Genomic DNA, 18555 nt, shown 5'->3' with positions numbered 1-18555 from the left:
GTAAAACATCTGTGAAATTATACACTATTTGGGATTGCCTGTAGAACTGTGAACTCAATAATCCTCATTTCAGCCAGACTTGGTGGAAGGATATCAAACCAAGCCTCCAGCCATAAATACATTATCCCATACAATGCATCCACAGTCAACTATACAACTAAAAACATCTTATTAGCATGATGACCAAGACCTTTCACTTAACGAAAAGAGCCCCATACAAACCAGCTATCAACAGTAAAGAAGTTGCCCTGACATCTCACCGGGGACGTATAGAACCATCCTAACTCAAACACTGCCATGCCGATCTGTGAAAATAAACCAGCCATCATAAGCATTTTGAAATGGATTAGTGTTTCCTTTTAACTGCAGCACACATAAGAAATAGGCTCTCCTCTGCGCAGGAGGGTCTACACTATTTGGTCTGATCCACGCGTCATTTCTGTGGCTATCCATCTGTGCACAATGCAGTTCTACCAGGAGCTATTTCAAAGAAGTTCAGTGGGCTCTTTCCGTACAAGAAAAGAAAATGTAACTACTTATTCTGTTTTTAGCAGAAGAGCATGATGAGCTTGATGGCTAGTCAATCACCATGAGAAAAATCAACAACAATCTAAATGCTCAAGTATTTCAAGCCTCCAAGTGACCTTTCAAGAGGATTTCAGTTCGAAAACACAATATGAGGAAAATCTATGGATTTTGGAATTCATCTTATATCCAAAGCCTTTGCTAAATGTCTCTTAGAGATTGTTAGAAATGTAAAATAAACAGCAGTAGGAATCAAAGCTAGGACAAAATGAATTAAGGAAAAGGTGGGCTGGTGTCCAGCCAGTGATCTGGGCCAAGCAACATATATAACTATTTGTCGTTAGTTACATGTGTTGGAAATACCACTCAGCCTTCAGAAGGAGAGCAATCTCTCCTCAGATGGTCAGCTAGACAAACTGGGAAACATGGAGGTGGACACAGGGGGAGGGGGGAAGGTAAAACCCTCACAGGAAAAAAAATAGTCCCATCCCAACAGAGCAATTCCTGTGCAGGAAAATGCAACGGAGAGAAGGAAAGGCGAGAGCTTTACTGGGAAAACCCTGGGGACTAAGGAGGAGGCCTGCAAAGAAAGCCTGGTTCCATCTACACCAGAATAGAACAGCACAGTTAATGCTTTTAAAGCTGAGAGAGTTTTCTTGGTTGGTTTTTTTCTTGGGTTTTTTTTTTTTTCTCCAACTAAAAGCTGAAGAAAAGTTGGTTATAAAAGCCTCTGTATCTTTGGACAGAGTGGAGAGGGAGAGTCTCAGGTTAAAAAAAAAAAAAAGTAATTGCAAAGAACAGTCAAGACAAGGAAGACTGCATTTATAAAAATAGCAACCGAAGCAATACTAACTGTGCGAGTTCAAATAAGAATACATAGCATAGAAGCGCTGAGTAATCCAGAATGCCTGCTTATTTTTTAAAAAAGGGATATTGATATCACAGGCATCTCAGAAATACGATGGGATTAAGATAAATCAGTGGACACTATGAGAAAAAACCCAGTATAAATTATATAGAAATGACAGAAGACCAGGCTGACAAAGGAGCAGAGCCAAGCAGTGAGGAAAATACACAGTAAACTAGGTAAACAAACAAAATACACACAGCGGTACCTCAGAATGTCCTTAAACTCAGTTTCCATCCTAAAACAGCAGAAGTATATTAAGGATTGATATTTTCCCAGAATGGCCCAGAAAGGAGACCGTTACTGCAAAATACGGATGCTAAATAAGTTGGGACTTGCAGCAAAAGTCAAAAAAGAAGCAACATTAGGTAGAAATCTACAAAAATCACAAACAGCTTTCAAAAGACGCATAGGAAGAGGTATAGGGGGACATGCAACTACTGGGTAGATACGTGTTGTGCAGAAAAAATATCTTCCAACGTGTGCGTATAATTAGTTTGTGAACCTAAATGACGAGAATCAGGATAATGATGTAACTGGATCCTTGCTCTGACCCCGTACTGCTATTATGTTCCCATCACAGGGCCTCTCTAAAAGACGCTGTGGGCATCCTTTAGAAATATTTAGAAAAATAAGACCTTAACAAATAATACAAAGGTGATTTGGGGGTGTGGGGTTTATTTTTTTATTTGTGTTGGGGGTTTGGGGTTTGATTTTGTTTGTTTGGGGGGGGGGTTGTTTGGTTTTGATTTGGGGGTATTTTGTTTGGGGTTTTGTTTGTTTGTTTAACACATCGGATTGTTTTTTGCTGATATTCAAAGCCATACTGATGGTAAACTCCTATACACAGCTAAGCGGTATACTGCAAGTATTTCTGAATGTAAGCAACTGCAGTGTTTTGCTGAGATGATACATCTAGGAGATTAGCCCACCTTTCACATCAATACAATCTGCAAGAAAATTCTACCCTTTCCAAGGAGTAAATTGTTCAACTAACTCTGTTATTCCATTATTTTGGTATGTATAGATTGCAAAAGCCACAACAAAAGCAGTTCATAACTGCTGTTCTCTTTGATGTATATTTACAGAGGAATTCAATAAATTAACAAAACAGAAACAAGTTTAGAGGTTCCACTTCAAACTTGCTTGTGCCAAAACAACAGGCACTGGGCTGCGGAAGAAATCTCTGTTCTAAAACAAAAGCTAAGCTGTTTATTGAAAAACAAAGCAGCACATTCAAGGCTTTTGCCTATCGCGTATTATGGGAGGATACTCTAGAGAACAAAGTCATAAGTTTCAGAGTGTGTATTGCTGTTAGGAAGCGATGACAGATTTATTGTAAAGATTTGTCAGCAACAGCAGTGAGGTCACTATGCCCCAATACACAGAAAATGTTCATCTACCTGTAACCCTGTTACAGTTGCACACTAAACATTTTGGCTTGAGAAAACATGTATTTACCCTATAAAGCTGTAATTCTGCATCAACATGCAGCTAATTGGAGGTTTACTGTCATTAATTTAGATAATATACATTCATCTTACAAAAATAGCTTCTAGCAGCTTCTTTAATTTAACCTTTCTTTTAGCCTTCTTTTTTTACTGTCACACAACTAGCAATTCAGTGCTCACAAATGACCTCCTGTGCCCCAATCATACCATAACAATCAATGGTAGAAAATTCATAAAACAGATTGAATTCTACACCATTCGCTTTGATGAATTAGTAGAATTCGTTCCCTTTAGCTGCTCAGAGTCAATCTTTGATTTTTAGCTGAGTGCACTGCACTGGACAGAGTAAACTAGGGACATGTCGTATTTTGGTTAACATGGCTGTAATGGAAATAGAGCCACAGCATCCCTTGCAGTAAAGCTGACTTTTAAAGATTTTTGCTGTTTATCTCTGTTGTCTTACTACTTAAAGTTATGAGGAGGAACTACCCATGACAAAGTGTTTCTGTATAAAGTTTGAAATTAATACATTATACTATAACAATTACATTTTATTACATTATACTATGATGATTCTACTTTCCTACCTGGTGTCACACCATGCCAGAATGAGGCACAACTGAGGATCATTTTCCCACAAAGCTTTAAGAGTGGCAAATGATCCCCAAGTACAAAATCAACTCCATCACTGCAAATCACATAACATGTTTTGTTCAACATAAAATTATTATTCACCATTTAAATTAAGGATTGCAAGGGAAATTCATTCTGAGCTTTTTCCATTTGCCTCATACACACAATTTGGCTAATGAACCAAGAAACCAATTAGTGAAACATCTCAATTTATAGCAGGTTGAGGTAATCTTTAGCCAGGGCACAGTTAAAACTCTTGCACTGTGAAAAGAAGACTTTTCATCTTCAGAAGCAGCACTGTGGAGCTAACGAGCCCTCTCGGTACAAAGCATCAGCGATGGCACTATTTGCCCAAAAACAGAGACTTCACCTCCCGCCAGCAGCACCCACCAGGAAGCGGCAAGATCTGGGTGAGTTCTCTGCACAAGTACAGCATTGCCTTTCTGCTGACATTTTGAAGATCTCGGTGTATTTTGGCACATGGATGTGCGGTCCGTGGCGGTGCACGGCAGAGGTTGGATGTCTATTCAGAGATACGGTTTTTGGAGAAGCTTCATTTTCATGTAGCAGTTGTCTCCTTGCACGTACAGACCCCTCTTACCGCCACGCCTCAGTTTTGCATCCGAGGCGTTGTGCTGAAGACTTTCTCCCAGTTTGCAGCCCTACTCACTGGGTGGGGTTGCTCAGGCTGATCTGAGCCTGTGCCTTGTGCATGGCTGAGGAGAGGGACTACGATGGAGGCTGCCTTCCAGCTTCAGCACCAAGTCAGGGGTGTCCTCTGAGGTGCCCCGGTCCCATGAACCCACAGAAGAAGTCTCACGCTTTAGAGACAGGGAAGTCAAGAGGTTTGAGGATTCAGAGAGAGCAGGCAGAGGGGACAGGGCTCAAACCAGCTGGTGGGCTAATGGGGGGGGCGTATCTCAACACCCACCTTCCTCTCAGGTGCTGCGATCCGCAGCCCAAACCCACACCTTCATGTCGGATGTCTCAGCTGGTTTCTCTAGTTATAAGTAAATGGCTCATTAAAGGGCCTAAAGAAACAGGAGATGGACTCTAGGCCTGAGATTCAGAAGTGTATTTTCCCAGTTCCCAGAACAAACCCATAGCCAGGCTGGAGGGTGGGCCAGGTAAAATGATAGAGGGTTCACAGGATAAAATAAAGCACATAAAGGAATAAGGGAGGCAATGGACTGGTAGAAGGAAGTCTTTGCTCCAGGGACTGCTCATGCATTTTGCACTACAAAAAGTACTGTATTAAAGTATATTAAAAAATAAGAATCAAGAACTGCAGCCTAGACATTCCGCTCTGCTGCTGTAAAACCAACATAGGTGGCACCAAGCTCCGTAGCACAGAATATACCCTTGTTTGCTAAACCCCATTTCTTCCATGGGGTTTCCACCCTACTACCACCTGTTTCTTAACATTGTGTTATCACCCTTGGTTAAACTGATTAAAGATATATGCTCTGTACCAGAGAGGCATGTGTGCACAAGTGCAAGGCATGCATCAGTTGCTTCTTCCTCTGTTACACCATATCAAATCCTTACTCGCCTACCTAGGACCCCAAAATACTTCCCATCTCCCAACCTTCCTACCACTTCTCACGTACCTCAATCCTCAATACCACCCTTGACATCCAGAAGTCACACCTGATCCCACCTCTTCAGGCATCAGCCCGTTTGCCTTGCAGCGGATTGGGGTAAGTGCCTCGGAGAGGGAGCTCACCTGAGCTAGAAGAGGGATAGAATCCCAGGGCTATGGCAAGGACCTCTACCAGCTGTGGATATTTTTTTGAGGTACTGCCTGTATGGAGGCTTTTATGTCATGCAGCTCGGTTAGGTACTTCTACGAAGGTATTTGGGAGCAACCCATCCAATATTCTAGTAGCACTGTGGTGTGCACTTCACAGCGTGGGAATCCCAGGTTTAGAGGAATTTCATTTCACCAGGAGAGCACTTCCAGGGATGATCCTCTGCTGATACCCTGATAGCCTGTGCAACCCCAGTTGGAAAAGGAGAGAAGCAAGAGAAGGAAATCACTTATGCTGGAAGTGGAGCCTGCCTGACACATGCACATTTAATGAGTCCCAGAATTGGACACAATTCAGACGTTGCATATAGACAGACTCAGATCACTACAAACATAAAGTGCAAGAACTAATTTGAACTACTCAAACATTATTGAGCTGCAATCAACTAATCACTTAGGAAAAAGAGCAGGAGTCACAAACTGCTTAACGTAAACATCTTTTCAGCATGCAAGAATAGGCAAAAAGGAAAACAAGTATTAGGCTGCATAAGGAACTGAATGCATTATGGAAAATACAGCAGCACTGAACATAACCTGGTGGTATCCTAAAGTACTGTGTCTACTACTGATTCTCGTCTGTAAAATTTTAAGGGGACCTAAGTTGTTTAGGTATATCTGTTATTTTTAGTCTTTATGTCCTAGGTGCTTTTAGAGTGAGAATATGGGAATGAGCAATAAATATGGGAGGCTTTGGTTTTTTAAATTCATTGCATCAATAACCACAACTTTGCTGAAAAAATATTGAATTCAAATTCAACCAAGAGTTCCTCTGAGGCTTGGGCTCCATTCGATGCTAGGTGGTAGAAGTCAGCCACTTCCTTTTTCCTTAGAATAGTAAAGAAAAAGGAGAATGAACTTGACTTTATTTACAGCAATGGTAATATTATGAGAAGCATGAGACTTGGTAATTGAGTCAGGAGGAGAAGTGGAAGTCTCCTGTGACAGCCTGTAATTGTCAGAGCTCCAGTTAAATTCAGCAGACACGGCTTCAAGTAATATTTGGAATGCCTGGATAGTCCCTGTATCGAACCTGGCCTCCGGACCTCTGGAGATTTGCTTCTCACTGCATTTTGGTCCTTCCATTTTAATACAGCAAATATTAACCAGAAAACTGTATGGGTAATTCTCCACTTCATGCTAAAAATATTTTGTATATAAGTGCATAAAAAATTCCATCCCCTAGCAACTACAAGATTCCTGCTTGAAACAGTGATGGGAAAGATGGGGCTCCAGGAATGTTAGAGCCAAGCAAGGATTCTGTGGGTGTGAAATTATTGGCAATTATGTCTGATCACTGGCTGCATATGTTTTTGCTGAGTGCATTCAGATTTACTGTAGAAACTGGCCTGAAGTATTATCAAATTCGGGGAGCCCTGATTAAAATAAACTGTGTTCAAGATACATGTACTGCAGAGAGACTCTCGAGTCCAGGGAGAGCTCTGCACGAGCGGGAAGTGTCAGACACCAGAACGAAAACAAATTAAAGAAATGAATCATCTCAGGAAATATTATTGCTGGTTTCTGAAAACAAGCTAAAACGCAGTTGCTACCTGAGGAGCACAAAGGGGAACTGAAACAACATTAAAAGTAATAAAGTGGAATTCAGATATGAGTAAGAGGCAGAGCAGCTCGCTGAAGATCCAGACAGTAAATGAGCATAGATGATGAAGACTAAGTCATTACACGGTAACCTGCCGTGACCATCTCGCGGCTGGAAGGGCTGGACAGGCAGTCCCCAGCGCGCGAGAAAACGCCCCTCGCTCGCTCTTCCCTTAGCTGCTTCCCACAGACCCGGAGCAGGACTTCATTTACCAGCCTGTAAAATGCAGACAGTAGCACAAGTCTCCTTGCAGCTCACTGAGCTATTCCTCAGGTTTCTCCCCTCCGGCTCTCTCTGACCTTTTTGCTCCCCGTGCTAGACGAGCTCCTGGAAGGAGCCACCGAAACAGCTCTTTAACCCTGCACAAGCCAATCAACCCTATCAGCCTTTTTTCCTTGCATCCCGCAAACATTCCCTGTGCGGTCCCATTTGTGCAGGGAGAGGTTTGCCGGTAACGACGCAATTTCGGAGTCACAGACTTGCCCCAAGCAGGCGCCGCCGGAGCCGCAGTCCTGCCCCATTGCAGCCCTTGCACCCTACGCCAGCCTCGCGGGGTGAAAGCAGCAGAGGCTGTGCAAGAGGGGGCCCTTCCCACAGCCCCCCGAGGAGCCCCGAGCAAGAAAAGACCCCCTGGTTTTATGGAAGAGGGCTCAGAGACCCATTTACAAGTCCTTTGATCTTTGCACCTGCAAGAGAAAAGGGACCTGCAGTGGCGTTTGGCTCGCATTCTCTCATCCTCCTCCCACATACAATAACCAAGTCAGCCCATATTTCCCACAGGAGAGAAGCACAGGGAAGCGACTGCTAATAGCTGAGCCGCTGGCGGAAGGCGCTGCGCGCTGCCGAGGGAGGTTTTGGCTTTGGGCAGCATGGCAGCAGAGAAATTGCCATCAACCAGACAAAGATGAGTCGAGAGACCAACGCGGATTGCTGGCCAACAAACTTGATCTCCTGCCTCCATGGAGGATGCAAGAAGAGGATCAAACCTTATTTACTGATCTCATGTTGCCACTGTGAACGTAGGTATCGAGGAAATGACATGTGTGGTTGTATTAGGGATGACTCCCTGGGCCATGGCTGAATTTTGCACTTAAGGCAAGGCTTCAGCCCTTTGGGTGAGGAACAGAAGGTCTTTCTCCCAAACGTAAAAGTACTTCTCCTTTGAGCACAGAAGTGTCTTTCTGCTATTTTACTTGTAACATTCGGATTAATTTGCTGGTCTAAATGTAGGTGATATCATGGCAGATTCCCTTTAAAGAGATTTATTTTACAGCTAAATTGCTGGTTTGTATTCTGAAATCTCAGCTACAAGGCTCCACAGCTTTTGGGGGGTCTTGGGGATTAATGTGATGTACTAAATTTCTGTTTCTCAGACTGTACAGTCTGCTTTTTTTAGTCATTCTGCTATGAGGCATTTCTCTAAGAAGGTGATTTTCCCTCCTGTTCACCATATCCTTGGCAAGGAATGCATTTTAGTTAGCTAGTTAAATATAGTTGTATTGTACATCCGATATCAGTAATAATATAAGGCAGTAACGTTATGTCTACTGTGAGAACAAGTTGCATTATACAGCATATCTGTAATACATCACTGTAGTAACAATTCAGTGCAGCTGTGCTGTTAAACCTTTGCTTGGCAGAGTGGCTAGCAAGCACCAGGGTATGGCAAATAGGTTTGCGGAAAGAGGATACTCTAATGATGAAGACAAGGATCCTCCTCCACACCCCTTCCCAAAGCTGATGCAAAGCTTTGACTGCCTACGGAGGGGCCCGCGGAGCCACAGCCTAGGCAGCGGCTCTGCTCCTAGGTCCAGCTTTTACTAGCTTTTTCACCAGCACTCAACCCAAATGTGCACATGTGCTGTCCTTCCCCGGGTTTCTCCTTCCAGCCACATTTCCAGTGCTTGCGCGAGGCTGTGTCCTCAGCTTTCTGCTCCTCCTCTGGCTCTCCGGAGTATTACTGACTCTCCTTTTCTGCATTCTACATCAACTGGTATAATATAAAGAACTCTTCTACTCACACATGCCTTGTATGTGTATGTTGTGGGTAGGGCACGCTTATGTGTACATCAGAAGCCGCTATTTTTTCTTCATTTTGCAGTTTCCTTAATATGAACAATTAAACCTCTATACTGATTGAAAATGAGTGTATCCCAGCATTTCAAGATCTAAACTAACCTAAAACAGCTTATGTTTTTATATATGCTCTTTTTTTTTTTTTCCTCCCAAAGGATTCCAGTGTCTTTCACAAGCTGCAATCATAGAATGATTAAAATTAAGCCCTTTCTGGAGCAGTCAGTAGAAGGCATATTGATAACTTGCCTTCATTACCCATTTCAGTGGAGCAAAAGAGGGAAATCTTAGCTAAGCAAAACAGCTAAATGTCAACTGATAGAGGAAATCTGTGGGATGCTCAAAATGCAGTAAATGTAGCCAGTGTTTCTTCTAAAGTGCAGAGAAGTAAATAAAGATTTTTTTGCGAACAAAGTTTACATTGTTCCAAAAAGTGTATTCTTTTGGAGCGTGATAAATCTAATACCTTGTTCATCAAGTTATGAACTCCACCAGATGCATAATACCCACAGTACTTGATGCCCCACTCATCTCCTACCGCCAGTGTCCATAAGTCACCAAAAATGGTCATGAAAAGCAGCAAAAAATATTAAATATCTATAAGCAGAGATAGGCTCCTAGAAATTGCCAGTACCCAGGGCCAGGCTCACTTGGGCACTGGACGATGCAAGCACAATGCTCACATTCATCTCCACTAACATTTTTAGTCAAAGCTTAAAGAAAAGTAGAACAACCTAAGCTGTAAGAGAAAATACATATTAGCATTTAGATTAAGAGTTATTATCTCCATTTCCCATCCAAACAACAATGAAATACATGATGATGGTTTAAGATTTTTTTTCAAAAAGGTTAAGGGCCTCCTGAATTCAAAGGGTTGGGAAACACTACCCTGTAAGATAAATGGCACTGGCCCTGACATGTGCTGCATATCTTCAATACATCTGGACTCTAGCTGGAATTAAAATTCATATTGCAATAGCAATTAAAAGACAGAACTAGGTCATGAGCTGTTGTTCAAGGCATTATGCAAGCAAAGAAAGAACAGGAAAAAAAGGAAACAAGCAGCATTGGCCCTAAAAATTGCAGCATTGAGAAATAGGAGATAACAAAAAGAGGAGGATACAACAGGAAAATAGGAGGTGGGGTGTTTTAGCAATGCCATGCTACGCGCTCACCTTTTCCCCAGGCAACGGCTGCTACCGCTAGGCAGTTCTCTGTTCGCATTATGACAATTTAATTTCAAGGAGAGGACAGGGAATGACCGAACTGCCGACGCTCAGCACCCACCAAGCACTGAACGCTCGCTGGTGCGCTTGGCCCTGTACACACGGGCTGGTGCTGCACGTGTGATACGTTTCTTTACACCTACATACAGCTCTGTTTGCAAGAGTCATTTCTATGGCTGGAAGATTTTTATAAAAGAAACCATAGCAACCCTCCTAAATCTAATGGAGCAGCAGTTAACAATTTGCTATGTCCATTCCGGTACGCAGCTTCTTCTTTTCTCCCTTTAAGTTCTGTATCTCCACCCAACTATTTTATTCTATATGGAAAGGATTGTACGAGAGATATATCCACAATGCACGCTATGGTATATCATACTCAGTGTGACAATGCACATTGTATTATCCCCTTCCAATTCTAGATGCGGGAAGTGAGAATGAAATTGCATTGCTTCAATTCCTTTTTTAAAATTGTGCCGAGAAATTTTGTGCTGTTATCTGCAGGTCAGCATGGAACCTCACTGCAGACTGCTTTTCCAGTTTTGCAATACTGCACAATATTATTAATGAAGGGGAGCACCCACCTTCAATTTAATGGGTGTCTCATTTTCATTCACTCGGTCACATGAGCAAAAAGAGGGTTGAACAAAATTTTAGCAAAGCGAGAGCCAGCCACATAGCTGTTGATTAAACCTTGTTTTCAGTATAATTTAGCCCAAAGGTGATCTGTTAACAAAAACTGACTAACACCGGAAAAAAGTACCCTCCTTCGGTTAGACTTTGCAGGGGAACTTTGCCTGTTAAAGCCTGAGATTATTGCAAAAAAATTAAAAAAAAAAAAATTTAAATGCATTTCCAAAATAGACCTCGCTACGCACAAGAGCTATGGGTAGGATTGATTTACACGTCCAATCATCTGACAGCTGTGAATGTATTTGTTTCATCTACGTGGCTGAAATGCTGGATGTGAGGAGAGCTGTATCAGCACCGCGCGGTGACAAGGAGAGGAGAGCGGGCTCCTTCTCAGCATCCAAAAAGCAGCAGCTGGCAGTTTCGGAAGAGACTGTAGGCAGAGTTGTTGCAGAGAATACCTGTCTGTGTGCGGCCACGGGCTCTGCCCTGCCCTCGCTTCCCCATGGGGACTTCCGAGCCAAGCCATGCAAGATACCTCCCCAACCTGCCCGGCTGTTGTGTACTCAACCTCCCAACTTTATTTTACACGTATGCAGCTCTAAGAGACACTAGAAGTCTAGATCAATAGAAGTATAAAAATAAACGCAATCAGTGAAATTCAAACAGGTAGATTTGAAACACAGTCCCAGAGGTGTTCCATGCCACCCATGAGGGCTGCAGTTAGCGTTACCTTCTGCTCAGTCTTCTGATGTTAAAAACACTTTTTTCCCTGCCCCCCATATGTTTATCCTGGGCTATACTACAGATAGAAGGGAAATTGTATCTATATGCTTTTGACTCCATTCTTTGTCTTCCAAAAGACTGCTAAAATAACTGGCAATAGGTAATTTTGTCACTGTTTATTGTTCTGCGCCATTATGCCCTCTGTTCCTTACAAAGCCTGCACTGATGGTCTTTAATCATCAGGAAAGGTTCATAGAAAGGCAGCAAAGACGTATTTTTAGTTGTTTGTGATACTTCCGTAGGCAGGACCCTAATTATTAATGGTAATACACCATCAGCAAGTCAGCATACAACACTTAGCAAGAGGCTGTGTATACTTTGCAGGGAGTGGAAGAAAGATTATGCATGTTCAAAACAGATAGTGGTCATCGCCGTATCCCTGACACTAGTTTACACTGAATTTTCCCAGTTGGTGCTGGTGGACTGTCAGGTGTCAGACAGCCACAGAAGGGGGTCACAGCCATAATTCCACAGTGAGAACAAAGCTCTTGGAAACGTGTTGCCAGGAAATGTGAAAACAGCAAAAATGACAAAGTGGTTGCTACAGAAAAACACCGCAGTATTATTCAGAGTAATTCACGCAGATCACTTGATTTTGACAGCAACTGAAAAGGTTTTTTAAGATTCACCCACAACTGAAGCGAATACCTTGCCAGTAATAGATTAACTCTTCTATCAACTCAGGAAACAATTAAAGACTTGGTTGAAAGATAACATGCTTCTCTTCGGGGCCACTGATGCCTCAAACCATGGAAATATCAAACAGTTTCCAACAGTTGTTCATTACTGTAACAGAGGGAGAACCCAGTGTCTAATAATATTCCTAATGTAGCTTCTCTGAATGTAAGCAAATTCTACTAAAAAAGTCAAACGGTTTAACCTTTGAAGGCATACCATCATTTACTGCTCATAATGCTAGAGATCACTTTGAAAGACACCACTGTCAACTAATGAATGAAAATGAACACACTCTTCCAGCTAATTGCACTCACAGCACAATACAGCAACGCATTCTACAGACAAGTCAGTTCTTGAAGGCTGTGAAATAAAAAGTTTTCAATCAGTGTTTTTTTTTACTCGTCTCCTATAGCTAATTCAGATCTGGGGGAGATGCTTCGTTTGTCAGCCATGGTTATATGATAAGGCTGTGGCATGGACCCTCAATATGCTCTACAGCTTAGATTTCTTCAAATGCAGGGTATAAAACCAGTTGCTTTCTGCCTGTTAATAATTACTGTCAGCCATTAGGTGACAGTTCAGTAGTTGTCATTTAAATATATTAAGGCTGACATTCAGGTTCAGAGCTTCCCTTTCTGTAGCTCTGAATGATTTCACCATCTGCAGTTCAACCAGAAAAGAGTCTGGGGCTCCCTGCTCTTGCCCCTACCCGCTTTTCTGCTCAGGAAATCAAATCTTCCTTGGACATCACTAGGTGTCACTACTGGGTGCACACAAAAGAAAAACTGCTCAGGAGCTCGGCTAATTCCTGAACTGATTATCCCACCAGGAGGAAGAAACGCACCTTCCCAGAGAACTATGCAATTCAAAACTTGAGGATGAATCTTTCATGCATGAATTTTACATGCCATGGGAAGGGTGACTAACGTGTTATACCATCACACAACCACGATTAATGCATGTTGCACATCATTGATTGTCGTCTGAGACAGGTTTGGGCCTGGGACCACACACATAGGTTTGATTGTGACTGTCCTCTGCTCACCTCTCCCTCTCTGGAGGGATACAGAGGCAGAATTGTCACATGAAACAAGAGCAATGTTCTATGAAAGAACAGTCTTGAAATATGCCCTGGGGAGATACCGGCTTGGGGTTGAGCTGGACTGCAAAGAGGATAAGGACTGGCTGCTCTCAGACACAGAACGTGATTTACAGCAAAAGAACAGAGAAGAAGTAAAAGCCTTTAATATAAGAAGTCCCTATGCATTGCAGATTTATCTGCGCTGTTCTCCTATTTAATATGTATAGTCATACCAGCTCAGCTTTCCCCCTTAGAAGCCACTAGGCAGCTAGCAATAAAAGCATATCATTAAGGTAGTTGTGTTGGTTTCGTCTTCTGTTAAGGTTAGAGACCAAACTGAGTCATCCACAACGTCCTGTGGTTCCCTTCCACTGGGAACTGGTTCCCGGTCACACGTGTGGCACTGCTGTCCCCAAGGTCCTACACACAACAAACGTGGCAAGTCCCACCACGAGGACATGCCGAACCACGGGACACATCTGCTCCAGGCTCTGCTCCATAGCCAGCGACCACATCATGCTACGTTAGCTGAAGTTTGCTACGTGGCTCTGACCTGGAGGACCAGTAAAGTAAGTAATTGATGTTCAGCCAGCGCTCGGCTTTCCCAGGGCCACGCTCCCAGACCTTGCTCAATCTGCACACTGTGCGGGCTGCACGCTGGCTTTTCCAGTCTTTCTGCTTTCTCTGCCACAGGCTCCCAGACAGCTGCAAAACAACAGCTAGAAAATTTCCTCTACCTGTACTTTAAAACTTGCCTTTTATTTTGTGTACTACTTGGGCTTAGAACTGGAGGTCTGTATTGTTTCGAATATCTTGTTCCGGCTTAACGGCCATTTATAGACGCTTTGCAACGGAAGCCCTAAGTAGGAAACCTCAGCACGCTTCCACGTTGATACAGCAAAGTCCATCAACCGTAGCAATGCCCCAATGCAGAGGCCACAATGCGCTGCCTTTGTGTCACCAACCCCAAAAATACAGCAAAATACATCTTACACTGAGGAGGGACTGCTGCCAAACCACAAAGAACCTGCTCTTACCATCGCTCGCAGCGTGCACACCCATAGCTTTGCTCTCACAGAGCTTCTAACTTGGGGAAATAGCGGAGACTATGCATCCCCCTGCCCACTGTCTTGGGTGGGAAGGAAGGAGACACGGGCGTCCTCTAATGAAGAGGGACGTGAGAACGACATGTCAAACTACTGTATGTAGTTTGTATGCACAAAGGAAAAAAAACCCAGGCTGTTCCAAATGGCCACACATGTGATTTTTGATACCAAATGAGCTGAACCATTCCAAAGCACTTTTTTTTTGGCCAAATTTTAAAGACTTTTCAATAAATTTGCATGAACAGCCATCTCTAAAACTCACCAAAGGTAGTAAAAATTAAAACAGGAAGCTGACCTCTGCCTATTGCCACAAGGAGATCCTTGAACAAAAATAGTGCATGTGATTTTTTTTTTTTTTTTAATAATTCAACAACGGAGAACAGATGTAGTAAAAAGTACCCTCAAAAGTGATTCTAACTTCAGTTAATGTGCAACCAGTGCTTGTGGTGTTGTCCAAGGATTAGGAATTGTGTTGCTCCTGCCATGGGCAGGGGTCAGGGGACAGAAAGGGCATTACCTGGAGATACTTATGCTCCTGCTGGGACCCTGCACGGAGTAAGCGAGAAGAAATTTGCTGCCAAGGGTCACTCCAGCCTCTCCCTTAGCAGCAGCTGCCAGCCTGCCCTTCCAGCCTCTTGGCATCGGTCATTTTATTGCCTGCAGCACTCTACTGCCCAGAACAGCCACAGAGCCTCAGCTTTAAACTGTTTCTGTATATAGAAATAGAGACTAATAATACCGTATACCTCATCTGCAAATACAAAACACTGAAGTCTTTGCCATCTATTGAAGCCGAGTAAAACATAATCAGTTCATTCTTGATACCTCAATGCAACCAACAAAAAGCCAACAGGTACCTAATACCAACTTCACTTAACTGTAAGTTTTGTGTGCCACCTGGAACCATCACCCACTGCATTTTTACTTCATTTCTATCTTGTCCCCTTCAGGGTGCACACAAGAGAATATTTCCACAGAGGAAGCATCTTAAGACAGCAATAACTGCAATTATTATAGCGTAACGTTCATAACCACACTACCACTGCTGGCATCCAGCACAAACCCAGGTTGATGGCTTGCAGAGCACCAGGAAGAGTTCATGGCTATTTATACCCCTCAAGCCCAGTGTACCAAAAGCTTTTAAGTGATTAGCTTTCCCTCGTTAACAGATGCACTGCCTGGGGAAGGGCACACAGGTGCTCCCCAGACCCATCCTGGATTACAGGGCAGCACTGCATGGTCTTGGGGTGGAAAGCTCAGAAGTGCCAAGCTGGGCTGATGAGGAGGGCAACGCAACGGCAACATTTATATACAAACGCGTTATTCCCAAGTCAGAACTGCGGGTGTTATTTTGGCAAGATCAGAGACCACAACAGCAATAAAAACACTCACAGAATGTTACCACAAACCCCATGTGTTTCAATCAGAAAGATGAACAAGATTTATCAACATTATCATTTTTACGGAGACCCAAATGTACTTTGAGACATCAGGTGTCACAGTGATTTTTTGCTAAAGTTGCATCCTATCCTAAAAGGAAGCAAAGTTTATATACCTCGTGTACCAAAAAGTAATCCACACACAGAGTCAACAGGGTGAGTAGTGCTATTCCACTGCAAGCACATCTCTAACAAAATATGTGGGGTTTGTACCTTCTTACTGACACTTTTAATACCTCATTCCATGTTTTTTCTTTTATACTTTTAGAAGCAAACCAGGCATTTGGTAAAGTCTAATTTAATATTATCACCAATGCATTCAGACACATCGCTAAAAACAGTGTTGCTAAAATTACATTACAGAAAAACCAGGTAAAACAGACACTGTTATCTCCTTGAAAAATATGGGTCTTATGCTCCAGCACCTACTGATGTGAGTCTATTGAAACCAACAGGATTACTCACATGAATAAGGATTACTGCCATGATTAAGGAGTGCAGGATTACATCCATTGTTTGCATATCTCCTGTTATTTACATATCCCTATTTTCACCTCTTGTTTTTTTTTCTTAAAACATAGGGCATGTAATTACTGTTAGCACTAGATATCATTATGCTGTACTTTCATCCCTTCAAAATTTGGCTGTCTTTTGGATGTCAAATAAAATGCTTTTATGATCAAAACAAAGAAAACAAAGTAGAAGCAGCAGAATCTGGACTATGTAATTAAAAACAAACAAATAAAAAGAGGGAGAGCTTGTTATCCACAATCAAAACTTATTCAGGATTCATTTCATATTCACGCTCCTATCCATGGCCTCTGCTCTTGGGAGCTGATTATTTATATTAATTTTTTTCACTGTGCCAAGTAGCGAGTTACCTGAGAGTTCGCGGGCAATGCCGATGGTATCGCTACTGGAAAATAACAAGAATCAGACAAACAATTGAAACAAATGTTATAGGTAGGTATATTGATAGTGAATAATAAAGCAAAAAATTTGAATGCTTTTCACCTTATGAAGAAGTGGTAAGTCTAGCCTTGGTTCAGTCTTAGTTCATCACTGCCACATGCTTTACATACGAAATATATCTCCTTCCTATCCTTAGAAACATTGTGTAACTTCTCACTGCTTTTCAACTATTTTATGATAGGACAGAATAGTTAACGCAGGGTAAGAACATTACGCAGGTCTCAGTTCCTGTTCCCAACCCAATCAGAAATGTATTTAGCTGAATAAAGAGCAACACCACAAGTTACACCAGGGAATCAACATTTCTTATGAAAAGTAACACAGGTTCTTTGAGATTCTCCAGTTTGACACTGAATTACATTAGTCTCAGTTTCGGTTGCAAGAAATCAGGCTTGGATCATAAATATATTTTTTTTTAGTAGCATGCCACAGGGATTTGAAAATGTAAATAATACAAGTTAATTTAAGAAGGCTTGATTATAACTTTAGTGTCAGTTCTGTAGATACTGTTTACATCTTTTCTAGAGTTTAAAATAAAGGTATTGCATGCCTTTTTAGGCTTCTTTAAGTCATTTTAAAAGCAAAAAGAACTATTTATAGAAAGACTGGTAAAACACTGCACGTTACAGTCATTGTAAACTGAAAAGAGCTTACAGCAGATTCAGAAAACGTCAAAAGTTGCACAAACTTACCGAAACAACCTGTTTTCTTCCAGGAAGAGTGGTTTATGGTCAAGTACATTTGAGTTACAAAAGACTGTGTTTCCCGGGTCCATTTTGCATAAGGCTTAACCTGAAAATCCACTCGAGTGCGTCGGGCGCAGCGGAGGCACGGAGGTTCTCCCTCTCCAGCAGGCATTTCGGGGCTCTCCAGGGACAAGCGATGGCCCGAGCGTGGCCGGGCCAGCCGCCACTTGTTGCAATGGTAACAGGAAAAGCCAGGATCTGCCTGCTCAGGCTGCAAGAGCATGAATAATTCATGCCTTCCACCTCCCCGCATTAGCATGCTGCTCAGGCAACTCCAATGAAGCAATTCATTTTGTCCTTTGTCTTCAGGAAAAGCTTGCTGGATTAATGAGGGTTATCTGCGATGATAAAACCCGGGCCTGCTGATTTATTTAGTCTGATTGGTTAGAATTTGTGTCCCTAGAAGCAGGTTTTTACTGCCAGAATATAAATTCAGTTGTGTATCCCCAACCTTAGGCAGGCAGGGGTTGTTCAGCTCCAGCAGCAATATCTAGCTACAGCACATGAATGTTTCATTTTCTTGACTTAAATATTGAAGCTGGGCTCTTTGTTTCTGAGTGCTTCTTGAGGAAAGTTAAGAGGAAATCTCCAAGTACGCTGCTCGCACGTGGCTTGGCACATATTTCTGTAATGACCTCTTGGACTGCTAAATAGCTAACACCTGGCTTCCAAAATGTTGGCATTCTAAGTACAAGATATGGGGGGGAAAAAAAAAAAAAAAACAAACAAACCTGCAATGAAAACCACCAAATTTATAATTTACTTTTTAAAAAAATAGTCATACATTGCAGTATTATTTTTAAAATAGGGTTTTGAAGGTGATATTTTTCAATATTTTAATCATTTTCAAGTTTAATTTTTATTTGAAGTTTTTAAAATAATCAGCAGCACTATT

The 18555-nt window shown here is 42.3% G+C and overlaps 1 protein-coding gene across 1 annotated transcript in view; it reads right to left on the bottom strand.

The window, feature by feature from the left end:
- Positions 1-17772, bottom strand: part of C10H10orf90 (chromosome 10 C10orf90 homolog) — a 69922-nt gene extending 52150 nt beyond the window's left edge. The window contains exon 1 of the mRNA XM_075717959.1: positions 17607-17772. Within this exon, the coding sequence (XP_075574074.1) occupies positions 17607-17772 (166 nt within the window). The remainder of the gene's footprint in view (positions 1-17606) is intronic.
- Between the last annotated feature and the right edge of the window lie 783 nt (positions 17773-18555).

Source organism: Pelecanus crispus, chromosome 10 (assembly GCF_030463565.1).
Source record: "Pelecanus crispus isolate bPelCri1 chromosome 10, bPelCri1.pri, whole genome shotgun sequence".
Taxonomy (NCBI): Eukaryota; Metazoa; Chordata; class Aves; order Pelecaniformes; family Pelecanidae; genus Pelecanus; species Pelecanus crispus.
The sequence above is the reverse complement of the archived record's forward strand: the minus strand, read 5'-3'. Positions and strand labels throughout refer to the sequence as shown.